Consider the following 21,422-nt stretch of genomic DNA (forward strand, 5'->3'; position numbering starts at 1 on the left):
AGAGACCACTAGATCAAATAATACACACAGTAAGAATGCAGTAATACTCAATATAATATGGAATCATTTAATAAGACCCAGTCCCTCACAATGCAATGCAGCTAATATGTTTCTCATGCAGTAACTGTATATATAAATGGACATAGCTAACCTGCTAGCCGGCTCCAATTCTCTTTATATTAGAAAACGATCACCCCTCTCTCTGTAACTGCTGCTGTCAGGCTCTTCATTTTGTTATTTAAATGTTCATATTAACCCGCTCAACATAATCCTGGTATGGGGGATTCTGGGAAGGGGCGTTAACTTCAACAGCTTCGCTCCAGATTAGCTCTTTGGGTGCTATGATACTCGTTGTCAGAATTCCTAATATGGAACTTCTCATGTCAATACCCCAGTGGGTTTATCACGCCATACTTTTTACCTAAATGTAAACAGACAAAAAGAACTATAATCTAATCAAATATCATGTTTATTAGTAAAAGTCTAAACCCTGTAGTTTAGACCTCTACAAACGTGTCTTGAAATACATGGGATTCTTGCATTAGTTTAGCAATTCAGATCTCAAAATGTAATTAGGTCTGGACAATATATAACAAAATATGGATATCGTAATATTGACTGACGCAATAACCAATATTGCAGGAAAATAAATATATTTTCACGAGACTATGCACACATGGGAAAAACAATCTCATGAGATTTTAACCTCGTCTTTACATTTGGCGCAGGCATGAAAGAGTTACAACTGGCTCAGGCTCTGGAGAGTTGAGTATCTTTGAGCAGCTGTAGCTAAAATACTCCTCCACATACAGACTCATAACTCACATATTCACACAACAAAACATAGTTATTCTCATATTGTGGATCCATGAATGTTAAAGGGCCCATATTGTGCTATTTTCTGATCTGTTATAATGTTGTTTCCTCATCACAAACATACCTGGAGTGGGATTTTGTTTCATTCACACATGTTTAACACACAAATCCTGCATATTTAAGCTGAGTTCTTCTCTCAAACAAACCACCTTGTGATGTCATGTGGCAATACAGTAAGTGCTCCATTGTGTTTGTAAACTCCATACACCTTCACTAGAATCATTTGAATGATTTCAGCCCTGGAATTGCCAATATTTACTAAACTGAAACTAAAAGGTAGCAGTTAACGTGAAAAATAGGCAAGGCAAGGCAAGGCAAGTTTATCTGTATAGCACAATTCGTACACAAGGTAATTCAAAGTGCTTTACAGAATAAGAAAGACATTAAAATCACACAAATCAAAACATAAATAATCACCCAATCTGCAACTCTCACCCACTCGTTTGCACCCTTTAAAAAAAAATTAAAACGCTTCATGACATAATAACGGGTTACTCAAACGTGTGAATGAAACAAAACACAACTCCAGGTATGTTTTTGAGGAGGTAACTGCATTATAACATGACTTAAAGCTCACAAGAGTCAATTTTGCATAATATAGGACCTTTAATGTTCATGGACTTGTTTAAAATGTACACTGTGAACCGAATCACGATGTATAAAAAAATATGACATAATTTTTTCCCCATTATCTATATAGCTGTTCAGAATGTCCAATAGCTGGGGGCTTTTCCCAAACATGGACCGCAGTAGAAGAATACGCCTGTTGTCTCGTGCAGCTCCACATTCCACATATTATCCACCCACAATTCAAAGAGCACATGTGGCAGACTGGGCTCCTATGGGAACTACACTCAAGTCTTCTGCTTTATACTCACTTAGCTGCAGGCAGGAGACTTCTAAATGGTATTACATCACAGGGAAAAAAAGAGTTTAAAAATGGTAGGATCTCACATACAAAAAGGTCTAAGAAAATGTGAGTGGGTTTGAAAATGCTTAGAGATGCATTTTAAAACCGGGCAACATGTGAATATGCGTGATGGCATGATGAGGTAGGCCTGTTACGATATATCGGCTTATTGTTCAATACATGATAGACGTAACAGTAGTTTTTGGGGTCAGTATTTACTGTGGTGCTTTTTCTTTGTACTAGCAGGGACATTTTGGTTATTTTTCTGTACTACGATGCAATTTTCAGCTATAGAAGGTTGGACTATGAGGACTCATTATAGATATAAACGAACTATTAAAGTGTTGCATTCTACTATTTATTTATTACAGTTTATTGCATTTTTTTTTTTTTTTTTTTTTTTACAATTTTGTACATTTAGAATAGTTTTTGGGGGATGATTCTGCTTTATGGTTTGGTTTCAACTTTATCGTTTATCGTCTATATATATCAGGGGTGTCAAACTCATTTTCAGCGAGGGCCACATCAGCAAAATGGCCGCCATCAAGGGCCAGATGTAACTGTGGGGCAGGATAAATGTCACTAAATGAAAACAAATGTCATGTAAAATAAATGTAACTATTTTAAAACGTGTTAAATAACTGTTTCTGTATTTATTACTTATTCAAGTTGCAAATATTACGTGTCTGTGTAACTCTGTGTAACTGTGTATTTCCTGATAAACTGACATTTTTAAAAGTGTGTATCCGGTCAGAGCACACCTTCAGCACTGCTTCAAAAACAGCCTTTTAATTATTGGACAATTTGTTGTTTTTCTTGAAGGCTAACTTTTACATACTTAGCTCCGTGTTTGGTGTCAAAATATCGATGTAGATTATACTGACCCCACCTCATAACACAAAAAACATACAGATTTTCTCCTTAAAGCACAAACTTGTATTCACCTTTAGCAGCTTTCTCGAAACTGCCTTCCACGCCGACAATTTTCCTCTTCCTGAACAATTTGGGATGATTATTTGCAAATATTTCTCAGTGTCACTTGTTGGGAAAATCTCATTAGTTTATTGTCGATGCACACATTAAAGCAGCACAGACTTATTTTAAAATGACAGTCAAGTCTTAATTTACCTTCTCGCGGGCCACATAAAATGACATGGCGGGCCGCATTTGGCCCCCGGGCCTTGAGTTTGACACATGTGATATATATCATACTTCAAAATGCGTTATCGTGCCAGGCCTATAATTATGTAAATTATGCTATAGTGAGCGCGCTGAGCTTAGCCACCACATTTTTTTAAACTAAATGTTTAACTCCCAAGTAGGCCTGTCACAATACCACATTTTGAAGCATAATATATTGGTACACAGATATAGAGCGATAAATGATAATATTGAAACTACTTTAGCCTGTCTCTTGCCTGGCCTGGGAACGCCTTGGGGTCCCACCGGAAGAGCTGGAGGACGTGTCCGGGGTGAGGGAAGTCTGGGAGTCCCTGCTTAGACTACTGCCCCCACACCCCGGCCCCGGATAAGAGGAAGAAAATGGATGGATGGGTGAAACTACTTTAAGCCATTGACACAATAATAATAATGCCAGATAATCCTAGTAAAACATTTTTAATAGATGACATTGTTACAAAGCATGAGCTAAAATATAATGCACTGTTATTGCTCAATAATTAGCCAAAGAAGAAAAAACAAAAATACCCCAAATCACCCCAGTTTAGCAAAGAAAAAGTACACAGGATAGATATTAAGCCCCAAAAAATATAGTTCCATCTGTCATATATTGAACTATAAGTCGATATAGTAATTATCGTGACAGGCCTATTTCCAAGTCAATAAAGTGAACAAACATGCAATGTGAGAGCAGGAGGGACATGAATGAAAGTGCGTGGCTGATACGAGGAGAAGAAAAGAAAAACACAGATACCCTACCTGAAAGAACAACAGAAAGAAGCGAGGGACATCAGCAAACACATTTGAACTCATGAAGCTCTATCAGACACGCTTCTATCTAACACTAAAACTCTTTGTTATGAGTGCGCAGGTCTAGTTAGAGAACTCTAATACTATATTTATCCAACACCACCATAACAATAGACAGTTCTGGAAAAAATATCTTCATATTACCATCCTAAATATACTCCACAGCGTTGCCTCAAATGCAAGACTCAAAGTTTTGCAGACCTTTCATTACCGCAAACTACAAAAAACAGTATGTAAAACACTCATCAGTACAGAGACAGTGAGTTGGCCAGCGCTGCGTCTGCTTTAGCACTTACACTCCTCACACAGAGCCAGGGGCCGAATCAGGGGCCAGATCTGGGGCCACAGGGGACCGGGGGGACGGCCCTTATTTATATGTAGCCTGCTGACAGCAAAGAATCCAGCGCCGAGAGGTCAGGGCTTTTGGAATAGGCCCTTAAAGAAGTGATGAGTTCGACCAAGATTAAAGGCGCTGTACCTGATTTTTATTGCCTTAAAACCGTTTAAAAAAAAAGAAAAAAAAAAAAGAGCTAGTTTGTTTTTTAATGGTTTGCGATGGTCCAATGTTCTTCCTCACTTGCCTTATATATTTTGAACATCATAATTAGTCACCGTGATGAGTTTACAAGCACTTATCACAACTTTCAGAGACTAGAGTGGAGTTTTGTCGTGATGGTAAAGCTTAATTATAACACACAGCATGTTAACGGCCACTAAAACATTTTCTAATTAGATGTAGACAACATATAGCAGACTTATTTTGACCTCAAGAGTTGCTTATACAATATATCAGTACTAGGGCAAGACAGCTTTTGGTCAAATATTTACCACTGGTTCTCTTAATTCAGACCTATTATGCAAAATTGACTTTTTAGAGCTTTTAACCATGTTACCGTTATTTCACCATTTACTCATCCGAAGTTGTATTTGGAGTCATTCATGTGTGTTTGAGCAATCTTTAAACACTTATCTTCAAGGAGCCATATTGCCAATCAATCCCTGTTTTCAGTCACTGGCATACGTCTCTACTTACTTCATTCTCAAATTGCGTAGTCATTTTGTTACAAATGCAGCTATCCATTAGAGGGGCAGAATCTTTGTTGTGATGATGTTTATGGCAACACCAGCTCCCATTGGGCACTGCAGTTTCCTAACGCAGACGTCAGTGGACATGTTTCTGTTATTACGTTGTTTTGGATGAATATTGTAATATGCAAAATACAACGTAATGATCCACAGGTATCATAAATTATAACTATACCAGACACAAGCACATCACGTCTTTTTTGAAGAGCAGGCAGATCAACAGTCGCAGTGACAGAGGCAGGACTGATAGTGCCCTCTGACCTGGTCAGTTTCTGCAGTGACTGCGGGCTAAACCTCCAGCGTCAAAGGTCACTGCAGGGTTATGTGCAGCCGTGGACTACTGCACAGGTGACAAATGAGTCTAAAAATGTGACATGATCATGTCAAATAAGAAATTAAACAAAAATAAAATAAAGCTAAAGCTTCTTAAAAGTACACTATGTAAACTTTCAACTTCAAGAGGGGGAAGTGCTACTTGCTTGTGTCCATGGAGACATCGTTGCTTTGACTTGAATGTTCCATATATATTATATATTGATTGCGTAAAAATACCTAAATGTCACAGTAATGCTAACAACAACTAGCATGGAAACAGTGCACATCCTGGTTTATGGATAAAAATGCAGACAGTACACAGCAGTGACTCTGAGCCCAAGAGCCCCTTTTATAATATATTTGTACTGGATCTGCACTATGGATAGCCAAAGATTACACTAATGAGCAGTGGATTGTATTTCATCTGTGCTAGAAAATGGCTACGCAACATGGAAGGATCCTACAAGTATCACCAAAAATAAAATTGGAGAATGAAGTAAATAGAGAGCAGTGCGCATGTATCGGTGGGTGTGAAAACGGGGGTAGGTCAGAGCAATGATGTCTACAGGAGAATAAAGATTACTCAAACATGCATGAATCACTATACAACTTGGAGAGGGTAAATGAGAAGGATAAACACTGGTCTAACTTAGTGTGTGAGTGGTGCAGGGGGCAGTCAGGTGAGAGGGGATCACAGGCTTTGGGAGTCATCCTGCTGGAAAACCAACAGTCCGAAAATGTCCGGAATGTGCCATGGACATGCAGGCTTCACTTCACCACAGGAAAGACCCTTCACTATACTCTTCTACAGACTCACCCATTCTTCCCCATACCTCTTTTCCTTCTATGCTTTGGCTCCAATACATTTTTAATAAGGGAGTTAGGGTTAGCCACCAAACATTCCAAACAAAAACCAGGGCTGTTTTGGTGACTGACAACTACTCGACCACACCACCACCATGAGTAACCACCATAGATTGTATACATAAATGGACATAGCTAACCTGCTAGCCGCTGCGTTCCAAATAGGAAGTGATCATGGGCTGCGCTTCCGGCTTCATCGACTCTGGTTCCAGTTCACTTTACATTAGAAAACTGTTGCCCCTCTCTTTGTAACTGCTGCTGTCAGACTCATCATTTTGGTCTTAAAATGTTTGTATTAACCCGCTTCACGTGATCCTGCTATTTTTATTTCACTATCGTGTCCCAAAAAAAATATGAACATTAATAAGAGACAAATCAGCTACCTTCTTTCCCCGAGGTCGCAAAAGATGGTTTGACTGACAGCATTGCTACGTGCCAAACCAGCGGTGTGGGCGGAAAGGGACGTTACCTTCAACAACTTCGATCCAGATTGGCTGTTTGGTTGCTATGATACTCACGGTTGGAATTCCAAATATGGAACTTGGCTCCAAATTCGCCCGTATAACTGCTCTAGCCTCAAACGCTATGGGTGACATCACACTTCCTTAGTCCATTTCTTTATACGGTCTATGGTAGCAACTGAGCCTCGTTAAAAAACAGCACTGTTTAGCATATATGCTAATGTTTAGCATATATGCTAATGACTACGTAATAAACATGTCTGAACAATAATAAAGCAAGAATATAGCAGGCCACAACACAAAAAATACAATTTATTTCATCAAGCACCAGAGATCCTGCATACATTATTAAACTATAGACAGTGGAGTTAAAAGTTACATATTGACTGTTCATACTTATTGGCATTTTGAGTATAAACAACAAACACTTGTCTGTGCTGTCAACAAACGTTTATGTTTTTATTGTGCCGCCCCTTTAAAATTAATGTGGGACTAAACAGATAACTCCACTGACAACCGCATTTCTGTGGAACTGGGTACTTGTGGACTAAAGAAGAGGTTGCAAGAGGAAGAGGGGCGGGGTCTGGAGGTATAAAGAACAGTGTGATTGGTCTAACAGGTAACCACACTGCAAATTCAGTCCTTGCAGTCAGATGTTTGTAATGAGCAACACCTGACTGTAATCACGGCAGTTTTTCGTGATGTCATCAACTACTTAAACTGCAGTGGCCACTAAAGGCAGCACACACTCAGTTTCAATTTACCAAATTGCCAAAAAATGACTAAGAAAAGTAGATAATGATATTCAAACACCTTATACACACCTTAGTAGCAAAGAAACTTGACTTACTGTTTAGTAGGACTGTCACACAAGTTTTATATATTGCTAAAGTAAATATAGACAATAAACGATAACATGGAAACTAATTTATGCCACTGACACAATAATCCAAGAGCAGATTTAAACCACAAAAAAGTATTCTAAATCTATAATACTGTTAAAGAATTACGAGCTGCTATAAATAAACAGCAAAATGAAACACTTACTTAGTTTGCATCTATAATGAGTCACAGAAGATATTAATTCAAACTTTTATGGCTTAAATCTTATCATACAGCCAAAAAAATAACCAAAAATGTAAATAAAAAAAAAGTGCACAGAAAATGTTCACACGATATGATAATATTGCCCCCCCAAAAATATTGTTCCAGCTTTCATATACTGAACGATAAGTCGATATAGTACTCATCATGACAGGCCGAATATTTAGTTCCACTTTAATGTGATAGAACGTTCAGAATTATGTAATATACCATATAGTAGCCGTGGTAGTCAGAATACTTCAGTCAATAGAAACATCTTGTGGCGTTTCCTTGAGTAAACATCTGTCCTGTGCGTGTAGAATGAGAGAGTATAAAGCCCACAGGAGGGTGGCATGTCCGGACCCACAGCCCCGCAGGACTAACTGTCACTCTGTTTGGCGTTTACACTTCTACACCAGACCTGATTGACACACACAGGACACAGGACAGGACAGGAGTTTGTATAGACACTATTATGGATACATTTACACAACCAGTCAAAAAATCCAGTAACTTTTACTTGTAGAGTCTAACTGAAGGCATCAGGATTATACATGAACACATACGGAACAAAAAAAGTGAAATTGCTCAAAAGAGGCCTGCAAAAATGTATTTTTTTAAGCACAAAAATGTCCTAAACAAACAATAAAATATAATTCAAATGTTTTATCCTGCATAAAAATGGCTAGCTCTGTAGTTTAGATACAACTGATTTTAAAATAACTGTTGTTTGTTACATTACTTCGCCTTTTTTGCATATTTTTTGTCAGAACTTGCGCTTGTGTGGACAATCAGAAACAAATGAGATTACTAACAGCAGGTAGAACTAGGGCTGGGTATCATTAAGAAGTTGCTTACTTCAATTTGATGCAATTCATGATATATTTCAAATCATTTCGTTAGGTTTCAGTAAAAAATAAAGGCTTTCGGCCCCTTACTTAAAGCCCAAGCCCATTTTCACAAACAAAAACATTAATTAGCTTCCATTTATTGAAGCTGAATGAACATAAAGAGCATATTGTTTAGTGCATGTTACTACAAAAGAATAAATCAAACTGTTCCACTGGTCTTTGCTTATTCATTCATAACTTATAAGCTCAACATTTACTTGTACAAAGGGAAATATGCAGTTTAACAGCTCTAAAGGCTCACACATAACTACTAAATCACGTGATGCTAAGTCTTTGTTAAACCACTACCTGCAAAGTTAATATGAAACACACCCGTTGTAACAATCAAAACGGTGCATATGTTAAATATAGTGCAAAAATGAGTTTCCTTCCTCTAAATGAGTAACAAAATTGAAGCGCTGTCACTAAATAATTTGGTAAAATATACAAAACATACTCTTGGCGATATATCGATACAACAGCCCATGATATTGATACTTCGTTTTACACAGTGGTTTCTCACTGCTCCTGACAGACATTCCAAACATTCCAAATAAATAGAAAGCGTCATGCTCCTGGTTTGGTCGATTTAAATGTGGGAGCACGAGGGTTGGAGGTCCCATCCCAGCACTGATCCCTACATAATGAGAATGTGTCGTTAGGCAAGACACGTTACACACTATCAGTTTGAATGTGGGTTAGGTCGACAACTGCATGATCCAACACTAGTATATAAAATGGATTATTTAAAGAGGAAATATTATGTAAAATCGACTTTTTGGTGCTTTCTACCATGTTATAATGTTCTTTCATCAAAAACATGAAGTGGTTTTAGATGTCATCCATTAATGTTTAAGTAATTTAGTGATCTCTCCTGTGCCCTATTCGAATCCTCCTTAGGTTTAGCAGTAAAATTTGTCCACAGCTCCCCACAAAACTACATCATCCATGCTCCCACACCATAATTCACCGTAAATACACAAAAGCGTGATACAAAACAACACACTACAGCTTTGCAAACCTGATGCGACGAGCTGTAGTTTCATTAGCAGAACACACGCCGATTGTAACGTGATAGCGCCGTGAAGACATTGACCTCAGAGTAACAAAAGTGCAACTAACAAAACCAGTCAATACGTCGTTTTCGGTGATTTTACCAATTTCAAAACAATACCAGGTAACATGGTGATCTAAATATGTTGTGTTAGCAGTTAATACCCCACAGAATTAAAATACCCCCTCATTTAACAACGGCAAGTCTTTTGAAATGTGTAAAAAAGAGTAGCGCAGAGTTCGTATTAGCGCAAAGGGTATATTTCTATATATTCCTGAAGTCCATGTGGCCCGTGTTAAGGAGGCCTGTGTGACAAACAGCTGTGGATCTGGACACGTGGACAGAGGAACGCTCGGCTCTCAACACAACAACAGTCTCACACTCTGACTAATGCCACAAATCATGTCTCACTCACGCATTCCAAACACACAGGGCACACGCGAGAGGACGTGTCCACAGAGGACTTATCCGTGACATTGTAGTTTAGCCACGCTCGTAGGCCTGTCACGATAATCATTATATATCAACTTATTGTTCAGTATATGAGAGCTGGAACCATATTTTTGGGGGTCAATATGTATTGTATGAACATTTTCTTTGCGCTACTGGGGAATTTTTCATTATTTTGGCAATATGATAAGATTTGAGCTGTTAAAGGTTGAATTAATAATATCTATGACTCACTACAAATGCAAATTGAAGTGAAGTACTAAAGTGTTTCATTCTGCTGTTTATTTATTGCAGCTCGTGGTTTTTAACAATACTGTAGATTTAGAATAGTTTTTGTGGTTTAAATCTGCTCTTAGGTTGTTCTGTCAGTGGCATTTGTTTCAATATTATCATTTATCATCTATATTTACTTCAGCAATATATCAAACTTTAAAATATGTTATCGTGACAGACCTGCGCGCTCATGTCCGTGTTGTTTGAGTCCAAGTCACTGAAGTTACGATTTGTCCGGGTCGAGTCCGAGTCACATCCTTGGGTCTCTCAGTGCAAGTCTGAGTTTGAGTCCAAGTCCGAGTCATCATTGTTTAAGTCCGAGTAAAAGTCCAAGTCCAGCGTTAATCTAACTTTGAGCTTAAAGTGCATATGATTCTCTAATTTCTACTTAAATTAGTGGAGTAATACTTGGTGTAAATATAGATTCAGCAGTGGATGAAGTACTCAATTATGTTACTTATGTGAAAGTACAGATAAAGAGATAAAAGTATGTAAGTAAGTACCCGTTTATAAATGTACTTAAAGAGTAAAACATAAAAGTATTTCACATAAGTGTTGTTCTTAAAGTGTAAATGTAATGATATTGATTGAAACAGTGATTCATATTTTGGTCAATAGTAACAATACGAATCCATTTCTGTCATGATTCCTGTCAGTCCTGCCCTTTTTTGCACTTTCCCCCCTCCCTCCTGTGTCTGAGCCTGGAGCTGGGCAGAGATTTTGGCTCCTCCTGTGCACACCTGGGGCTAATCGACAATCAGCTGTACCTGGGAAGGATAAAAGGAGCCAGGATCTGACACCCAGTGCCAGATCGTCTGCGTATCTCTGTGGTGCTCCTTGCTTGGCTCCGTTCGTGTTTTTTGCTTTTTGACTTTGCTAACCTGGATATTTTGCTCCCCACCAGATTCTGCTCCCTGGACTCGCTCAGCTCTCCCGTCTCTGACCCTGCTCTTCTCTACTGGTACAGTCCGTCCCGTCTCAGACTCTGCTCCTCCCGCTCTACCCTTGGACCACGGCACACACCCCGCTCCGGACTCACCGTTTGATCTACCATCATTTTTTGCACTTTGCATTTAAATAAATAAACACTGTTAAACCCTCCCCAAGTTCTGTCTTTCTGGTCCCTCCTGCCTGACGTTATGACAATTCCTTAATTTTTCTTATAAATTTTGTGAATTTATTGTGGTTTGCCAAAAGTTCCCAACTAGTACTAAGAAATTATACCCACGGTGAAGTGATTGTTCCATCTAACATATATTGAATGATAAATCAATATAGTATTTATCGTGACAGGCCAAGCTTTTTCTCAGGTAATAACTCGTACAGAAGCGTCTGACCTTTTTTCGTCCAATCAGGAACCGTTACTAAGAAACACAGGAAACCAACTACCTCACACTATCCCAGACACTTGATTCACTGTCATCGTGTCAAATTGTGATTTTTTATTTTATTCTGAATCATTGAAAGCAAATAAAATTGCTGTATTAATTTCCTGAACATAAAATAAAATATAATTATATTTGATAAATTGGGGCAATCTTTATATAACTGTTTTATTTTTCAATTCTGATGGAAATAGAGCAACAAAGCTGTATGCAATCAACATGTTGTAATACATTTAACAAAAGGGAAAAGTGAATTTGTGAACTTAACTATCAGTTCTGCCACAATAGCAACACAAAAAATATTTATTGGTATCTGCTGACAAAAACCATCCTTTCGTTTTCAGTAGACTTGACGTAAAAACTGTTCATAACAACACCACCGCATGTGATTCAGAACGACCGAGCTAATTCTAAAAAACAGTTAGCCTTGCAGTCTTTTGTGTTAGGATGATGACTCAAAGAACAAGGTTGAAGAATTCAAGCTGGTTAAAGCAGTAAAAATCAGACACAGACTTTTACAGCATGTCCTTGAAGCAGACATGTGGACAGTGGGCAGTGGTCAGCAGGTCGCCTTGGCAATAGTGTCCAAGATTTGGTTCACTAGTTTTGTGTTTGCTAATGCTATGTCATGTATTTATTCTATCTACATACAATCTATACATATAAAAATGTGTTTGATTTTTATTGATTTATTTTATATTCTGTTCTTGAACTATACGTTGCAACATTGGAATTTCCCCATACATTTTTGAGAATATTTTGTGTTTTCAGCTGTTTTCATTAGAATATAAATAGTGCTGTAATATTCGTGTAATGCTGAGATAAAACTACAAGATCTGGACACTTGTTATTGTTGATGTTATTGCTTTGCCTGGAATGTTACACGGTATGGCATTAAACTGTATCAGGATGGTAACAAGCAGGGGGCATGACAAGATATTTTTGAGCAATAAACACACCTCTAATTGACTAAATGCAAGTTAAGCAAGTTTACTGTAAGACTGTGGAACATTCCAGGCCCCATACTGTGTAAATGAGTAAATGAGATTCAAAAACATGAATGAAACTCAACAACATCCTGATGGTGATGCTACATAACGACTACAGCCTCTAGTGAATATATTGTAGGTAAACAGGATAATTCATATCTGTAGAGTGGAATATAAAAGTATTCACAGAGGTGTAAAGAGCTGTACTCTGGTCTGAGACACACCCTTCTGTTTCCACAAGTACAGCAGGACTACAATAATGTCCTTATCTAGTAGTGAGCAGGATCACAGTACATTATTATAGGATTACAGCAACGACAAAGTGAAGCACAGTACACAGTGGCCAGCTGAATGCTATTTTGGTGAATGATTTGGGAAAAATATCTAACAGCGATTTTCGTTGTGTTTGCGGTTAGATTTCTGATTTTAATACTAGGATCTTGTTCAGAGTTCACAATTTAAATGTGTCCAGAAGAATTGACAAAAAGATTGAAATATGAACTGACAAACGAATACAGGAATAACATTTTAGAACATGTGTGTACAGATCTAAACTACAGGCTTAGCAGTTTTATGCAGAGTAAGACAGGAGATATTTTTTGTGGAGGAAATTATGGTAGTTAAAAAAGTTGCAGCCTTTGTGATCTGCTAATTGCATTCATTCAAATTTTGCTTGAATTGTGAATAATCTTGCATGTTGTGTCACTGGGCAAGGTAGGGCTCAGGAATGAATAGCCCTTTTCAACAATAAAAACATAAATGAAAATCTGCTGTTTGTTTAAGTAAAATTTTACTATGAAGAGGCAGGGCTTATCAGTTTTGGACAGGACATCAATGGACCCATTTCTATTATTAGCGTAAAAAATGCAAATTAAACTTAACATATTGCTATGTTGTTTTGGTGAATATAGCATTTTCAAAACTATAAAAGGTACCATGGTGATTTAAATATGTTATGTGTTAGCAGTTAACACACTGTCATTCAAACTGGTAGTGTGTAACGTGTCTTCACCAATAGATGGCAGATGTGAAACCAGTTAGCCCCTCCCTTCACCTGGCCCATCCAGTGAATACGACAGTGGTGGGTCAGCCAATCCACAAATGGTAGCTTTAAAGGGCCCAAGCTACTGCTTCATGACATCACAAGGTGGGACAGAGCATTTTGAGCCTAGAAGATGTAGACAGCCTAATAAATCAAGGATTACTCAAACATGTGTGAATGAAACAAAACACATGACAGACTCTTGTCAAGATCTTTAAACCTCCTTTCTCTTTCTCCTCATTCTTTCTCCTCTCTCTCTCTCTCTCTCTCTCTTCCCCTCTTAATACCAGCAGACGACTTAGAGGAAGTGAGCAGAGCATTATCATGGTCGGGGGTCAAAAGTTCACACAAAACTGGATTAACCAAGATGCACACAATCTCCAGGTTTTTCCAATCGGCTTTGTTTGTACTATCTGTACTAATACTGTAGGGTTGTTAAACAAATATATCCAGTTACCAGTAGATTTGATTAAAAAATAATAAGAATTAAAAAATTATAAATAAAAAAAAAACAAAAAAAACAAGCTGATCACTGACAAAAGATTACAAACAGATTCCTTTCAAGGCACTAAATTAAAAATACAATTATTTTTTTGAGTTGAAAATGACATTACCATTGTCTACAGAAGAGAGTTTATAATTTCATTGTGGTATCGAGTATCCGGCTTTTTCCTTAGTATCCAAATTGAGTTTAGCTATACATTTTGTTACCTTGACAACTAATGCATCATCATTATTACATATTCCAATTTTAGACTATTGTTAGACCATCTTTGCCGCAGTGTTGACGTTGACTATGACTAGACCATACACATGACAACAGCCCTACCCTTGGCCTCCATCGGGAAGAGAGGAGCACCCATGGGAGAAGCACACTAAGGACACACTGGAGGAGACATTTGTGTGGCAAAGGCGACTGACTCGACAAATACTGCACAGGCAAAGAAGTTACATTAACAACAGATTTTTTTGTTTTACAATTTAAGCTTTCATACAACATTAGTTCTGGTCTTGGTTTAGAACAGTTTTAATCCTGGGTTAGTCCTGGGTTGGTCATGGTTGAGTCCTGGGCTTGTCCTTGTTCAGCCCTTGATTTAGTCCTCAATTAGTCTTCAAATAGTCCTCGAATTAGTCCTCAATTAGTCCGATTTAGTTTTTGTTGTTTAGTAACATTTTAGTCCCAGGTTAGTCCAGGGTCCCTTGGACTGGTTTAATCCTGGTTTAATCCTCTTGACTTAGTTCTGGCTTGGCCCTGGCTTGGCCCTGGTTTGGCCCTGGTTTGGCCCTGGTTTAGTGTTCCTGACATAGTCCTGTTAATTCCTGGCTTGGTTCTAACTTGGCCCTTGCTTAGTCCTGGCTTGGTCCTGATGTCAGTGGAAACAGATAGTGCTATCAGGCTTGACAGAACAGGAAGTGGAAGCAGAAACAGGAAGAATGTGCAGGAAGTAGATTTGTGCTGTAAACATGTAACTCCTTTAGAACACAGGACGAGCTCAGGCTTAACCAAGTCTGTTCCATAGACTTATTTCCTTTCAGTTAGCATCAGAATGATATAGTATTTATTCTCTATTAATAGTTTAATAACCTTTTTTTTTTTTTTTCCACCATGTTTAGTCCTACTTTCCTCTGGTGGTACTCAGAAAGCCAAATATTATTTTGGATGACACTATTGTCTAAATACCAAAATTTCAAACTTCGTTACTAAGAAATAGACTCGATACTCAATACCGATTCCGATACCATGATGATAATTTAAAAAAACAAACAAAATAAAAAATACTTTACTTAAACAATAAAATGCAATTTCTAACATTAAATGATGGTACTGTCTTTTATATGTAATCCCTCAGTCGTCCAGGTAGGTTCCATAGTAGTCTATGGCCTTTTACTATGTGTCTTATACTTGTTCTGATACAGCTCAAGATCATTCTAAAACTGTTCAAGAAAGGTTAATTTCCGCTCTGAATGTGACTTTTTTAGTATCGATACCTGCTCAAATGAGTATCTAGTTTCGATACTAGCTTTAGTATGAATTAGCATCTTACTTTCGATACTTTTGACAACCCTAATATTAAACTTATTACTCATCTGTTAACATAATGTTGATAATATGACATGCCTTTTCAAAAGAACAGAAGAAGCGCCTTGGATGAAAAGCGAAACGTCTTCACTCCTACAACTTTTTGTCCAGTTGACAGATTTTACTTTTGGCTTTTACTATGGATCGGACTTGGACGACTGAGGGATTAGACAGAAACCGTTTTCAAAATGCTTCTCTCCTGCTTGACTTATGGAAATGTATTGCTTTGCCAGGAATGTTCCACACTATCTTATTAAATTAAACTAGCATATCTTGCATTTTTTCCAATTACATTTTTTTAATAGCTATGAAAAACCTTCATCTCATTCTTACTGTGACCACTCCATAAATCTGACCTGTAACTCAGCTTAATAGAATCGCTTGTTTCCATGGATAAAGATCACTTTAATGCCTTACTGTGAAACAATTCTGGAGACAAGCAAGTGGCAGACCCGCTAATAGTAAAGTTAGAGTTGTCAAAAATCAGACACTAATAGATACATTACTATGATTTAATGTGGAAAAACGCATTCTATTGTCTAAAGAAAGAGCGTTTTTTTATTATGATCGTGATATCAGAATCGGTACTGAGAGTCGAGTCTCTTCTTTAGTATCGAAATCGAGTTTGAAATATGAGTATCGTGACAACACCAATATATTATCAATGTAGGCTATAAAGAAACAGTTCGCATTTTTATGAATGCCAAGCAGAAGCCAAATGTTGTCATAGTAGTTTAACTGTTACACTACTTCCTCGTTCTGTGACCTGTGATTGGCCGACACCTGCACACTCAGAAATGCACTTCCTGATATCCTGAGTAAACAATAGCATCATAAGAAGAATGCAATACAGGGAAAACAGAGCAAAACTGTGCAAAGGCTAGCATCCTACCTGAAATTACATCCAGAAGTAAATCAGGAAGTATGCAGACTTACGTAGTATCCCCAAAAGCAAAATGACTACACGACTCTCCTGCCATCTATACGTATAAAATAATTAGAGAATAAAGTAAATACAGAGCGGTGGGCATGAACCGGTAGCGGTGAAAGTGGGAGTTGATCGGCAATACGGTGCCTTAAAAATAAGTGATTAAAGATCACTAAAACACGTATGAGTCACTTTAAATACAACTTCAGGTGAGTTAATGGTGAGCGGAAACAACTATAAGATGGTTAAAAGCTCTGAAAAGTCCATTTAAAGCAGGTCCATTCTACAAAATGCAATGCAAAAAAGGGTTATTATTATAAAACCAATACTTTTACCATACCATTATTAACAATATTATTACTATGGTATTCATTCAAAATAGTATTATTGTACATTCGAGACCAGAGAACTGATTGCAAAGTCAGCACACAAGTTCAACATTAAATAGTCCAGGTCATTCTCTGGAGAACCAGCTGGCTCCACATAAGAGCATTCTAATGTAGTACGCCATGGCAAAGTCACGCTACTCACCCAAAATCTACCAATAACATCTAAATATGGTCATTTATTGTGCAAAGTATTTTAGGACTGATGATGTCATTGTTTACATGGCTTTCATTTGATATCATTGTGTTCAATATTCCAATGCCATAAACCACGAAAATATGAACAGGAACTTGATTTGAAATTTCATAAACATGTCCCAACTGTGTTCCCAGATATGGGGTAAACGTCTTCAAATAAAATATAGCTTTTTTGATAATAATTCTAATATTGATTTATTCTTAATTACAAAAACATTGGATATGAGGTTGTTCAGCTTAAAATTGGTATTTTGGTTCTCAAAATGATAATCCAATAAGAAAGCAGAATGAACCTCATTTGAGTCTCTCATTTGGGTTGCCAGTTTCAATGCTGAAATCCAGTTGCTTTAAACCTAAAAGGACTGTCTCTGATCTGAACCCCAGCACCTGCAGCCAATCATGAATCAGTGGTAGTGCAGCCTCTGCAGCTCAGTGAGTGAATTCTGGAGGTTCTGAGCTTTCACATGAGGCTTGTCCATATATTGAGAATGAGGAAAGCTTGTATATATCCTCTGTGCCCAGGTTTAGTTGTGATTGTAGTAACTTAAAATAAAACAGTAAGTGCAGACTATATACAGTTCCTTTAAGTTGTTTTTTTTTTTTACTTGAATTCTGAATCAGTCAATGTAAAACCCACCCCTTTTGCAAAAACTCCAGTAAGATTGAAATACTTCTACTTAAAGGTTCTACCGGAAATGACCAAAAGGACAAGATCACAAATACAAGTGGTCGAAATGAGTTTCCTCGACAGGATGGCTGGGCACTCCCTTAGAGATAGGGTGAGGAGCTCAGTCAGATGGGAGGAGCTTGGAGTAGAGTCACTGCTCCTCCACATAGAGAGGAGTCAGCTGAGGTGGCTTGGGCATCTGTTCTGGATGCCTCCTAGACGCCTCCCAGGGGAGGTGTTCCAAAAATGTGCCACCAAGAGGAGGCCCCAGGGGAAGACCCAGGACACACTGGGGGGACTATGTCTCTCGGCTGCTCTGGGGACACCTTGGGGCCCCCCTGGAGGTGCTGGAGGAAGTGTCTAGGGTGAGGGGAAGTTAGGGAGTCCCTGCTTAGACTGCTGGCCCGACCCTGGATAAGCGGAAGAAAATTAATGGATGGTTCTATACTATACAAAATGAATTCTTGTGAGCTTTAAGATATGTTATGTTGTTGTTACCTCATAAAAAACATATTTATTTATTTATTTGATTGGGACAATGCATGCTAATGAACAGACATAATACAACATGAATGTAAACACACCGGATTATAACCAAATGCCAAATTCCATCCATTGTGCAATTCTCGTTGTTGGGTTTTGTTTCATTCACACATGTTTGAGTAACCCTGCTGTCCATTAGTCTGTCTACATCTACAAAGCTCAAAATGCTCTGTTACACTTTGTGATCACTTGAAAACTACCGCTTCATGACAACAGCTACCTTTTACCTTTTGTTTAGTAGAAACTGGCAAGTACAGGGCTAAAATCATCTAAATGATTCCAGTGACGGTGTATGGAGGTTAAAAACACAGCGGAGCACTTCCTGTATTACCACATGACATCACAAGGTGGAACAGTGTTTTCTGTTTGAGAGAAGAACTCCACTGACATATGCAGAGTTGGTCTGTTAAACATATGCAAATGAAACAAAACACAACACCGGGTATGTTTTTGATGAGGAAACAACATTGTAACTGATCACAAAATAGGGTAATGCGGGCCCTTTAAATACTGTCGCCCAAATGAGGTCATACACAGGTGAGCCATATGCACCTTTTCTCACAGGTCAATAATAAGCCGTCTGCGCCCTCAGACTTTTCCTCCAACACCACATTCACTTAATGTTACTGGTTAACTTCTCCCTTCAATGACATCTGCACAAAAACTACTTTTAGAGACTATCCACTCTCCACACCCCAACCAGACAGGAATACAATGACCTAAATTAAAAAGAATGCCTGCCTTAAGTTTACCCCCATTCTAACCGCATTAAAATCCATAACGCATTTTCGTCCACTAATACACATCATTCATCATGTATAGAAATAGGCAGAGGTGGGTCGGTAGAACTCCGTTACATGATCAAATTGTACTTCTCTGAGTAGTTTTCAGATACCATATACTTGAGGAGTATTTTATATTTGTACTTTTACTTGAATAAAAGTTTTGGTGACTCTTCCCACTCTGAGTAAGTGACAAAAGCTTTAATTTGACAATATGAAATGATTTAAACATTTGTGTTTCTTGCACCAATCCTTCAGATATGATTTGGTTTGTCTCAGTTTTGGGTCTATCCTTTAAAAATACCAGATTTTGTGAATTACTATTATTTTGTCCTACCGATTACATTAATTTCAGAATAATCAGTTCCACCAAATACTAAATATAAGAGAAAAAAAAAGTAATTTCTTGAACCATTATGCTTGTATTTCAACTTGGATCACTAGAATCTACCCACATTTGGAAATAGTCACAGTAGCTAGTATGAACTTGAAATGAACTCAAGGCTATTAAGCTATTATTATCAAACATCTACAATGGTTAAGCCAGTACAAAAGATTAAAACTCAAAATGGGTGTGTCAACAAACAGCAATGTAATGACAGAAATAGGTCAACAAGAATTCAGTTTGATTTCATTTTTAGATCATTGCAATCCATCCAACCCCAGCCTTAAAAAAATAAAAACACATTACAAAATTAAGGTTTTAAATACTCTTTGCTTTCATTTTAACAAAGCCACACACGGGGCGGTGGTTGCAGAAAATGTCATGTAATTTGCAGGGTCATAAAGCGCTTGTCAGTGACCGTAACGCATCGGGGGAGCCATGCGCGTTCAGCCCGCTGCGCCTCGCCTTACCTTCGGACAGCTCCAGCTCCAACTCCGCGAGCTTCTCCCGGACCTCCGCGGGCAATGTCATCCCCACACCGGGCTCCAGCATCACGGACAGCACCCCGGCCGAGCTCCTCTCGGCCATGGTGCTCCGCGAAACGTCAACAAATAGGTCCTAGAAGGAGGAGGGGGGAGAAAAGAGTCGCCAGGTGTGGTTGGGTATTACGCGCCTGGGTAAGGGAAGATTCCTAGTTTTGTCCTGGTTTAGTCCCCGGTTTAGACCTGGTTTAGTCCTGATTTAGACATGGTTTAATCCTGGTTGAGTCATAGTTTACACCAGGTTTAGACTTGGTTTAATACGCATGGCTTAGTCCTGGTAAATCCCCTTTAAAATCCAGTCCCCAGCGCTTCCAGAGGTGAGTGTACGCGCCTGTACAGACACAAGAAAAGAGAATAGATTCCTCCTGACTCTGAACAGGGGTGGTGCTGCTCCCGTCTGCTTCTCGCTCACTGCTGCAGATGTGATCCAAACGTGTCCAAGCGTCATGACACGGCTAGCTCCCGGGCTAATAACACTCCCGCCCGCTCGGTTAGCTCCATGCGCACGGCTGGTAGGTAGGACCGGGTGACACGGCGCTGTCTGGGGGGCGTGCAGCCGTAGCCTCGCTTGCAGACGGGGTCCTGCTGCTTGTCGCTGAAGTCTGGACACAACTCATTCAACTCCTCGCTCTCTCCCTCCCTCCCTTCCATGCTCCGGAGGTCCACAGTGCGCAGCCGTCATTGCGTCACGAGCACAGCAGCCAGCAGCACGTGCTCGTGACAGCTGTGTGCGTGCGTGCGTGTGTGCGTGGACTGATGTGAGGGCGAGAGTGTGGCGAGTCTGCCCTCTGCTGGACAGGGCTGTATGCAGAAAGACTGGGCTGTTTCTTACTTTCTCTAAGTTTTGGTTTAACACGTCCTGGTTTTGCCATGCTTTTAGCGATAGCCTTATATTAACAGTAAAAAAAAAAAGAAAAAAAAAGAAAATAACAATTAAAAAAATAAAATAAAATAAAAAATAAATAAATACATGAAAATATTTTTAAATCAATAAACAATAGGCTACAGTTCAGTCAAAAAACACAATATATAGTGGTAAGGTTGGGTCATGAGCCATGGCACACTTTTTTTGGTTGAAAATATTCTATGGCACACTCACTACCCATGAAAATATGTAAAGAAACACAATACCAGAAAAAGTACTATGTAATGTAGCAAACACTGTTCAAGCTACTGTTCTGGAAAATGGTAATTATTTTTAGTTGTTGATTTTTCACACGATTCATTTAAACCATGTGTGAATC

The 21,422-nt window shown here is 38.5% G+C and overlaps 1 protein-coding gene across 1 annotated transcript in view; it reads right to left on the bottom strand.

The window, feature by feature from the left end:
- dip2a (disco-interacting protein 2 homolog A) overlaps window positions 1-20,809 on the bottom strand; it is a 91,854-nt gene extending 71,045 nt beyond the window's left edge. Inside the window, exon 1 of the mRNA XM_033986381.2 lies at window positions 20,107-20,809. Coding sequence (XP_033842272.1) covers window positions 20,107-20,224 — 118 coding nt within the window. The 5' untranslated portion in view covers window positions 20,225-20,809. The remainder of the gene's footprint in view (window positions 1-20,106) is intronic.
- Window positions 20,810-21,422: the final 613 nt, after the last annotated feature.

This window comes from Periophthalmus magnuspinnatus, chromosome 21 (assembly GCF_009829125.3).
Source record: "Periophthalmus magnuspinnatus isolate fPerMag1 chromosome 21, fPerMag1.2.pri, whole genome shotgun sequence".
Taxonomy (NCBI): domain Eukaryota; kingdom Metazoa; phylum Chordata; class Actinopteri; order Gobiiformes; family Gobiidae; genus Periophthalmus; species Periophthalmus magnuspinnatus.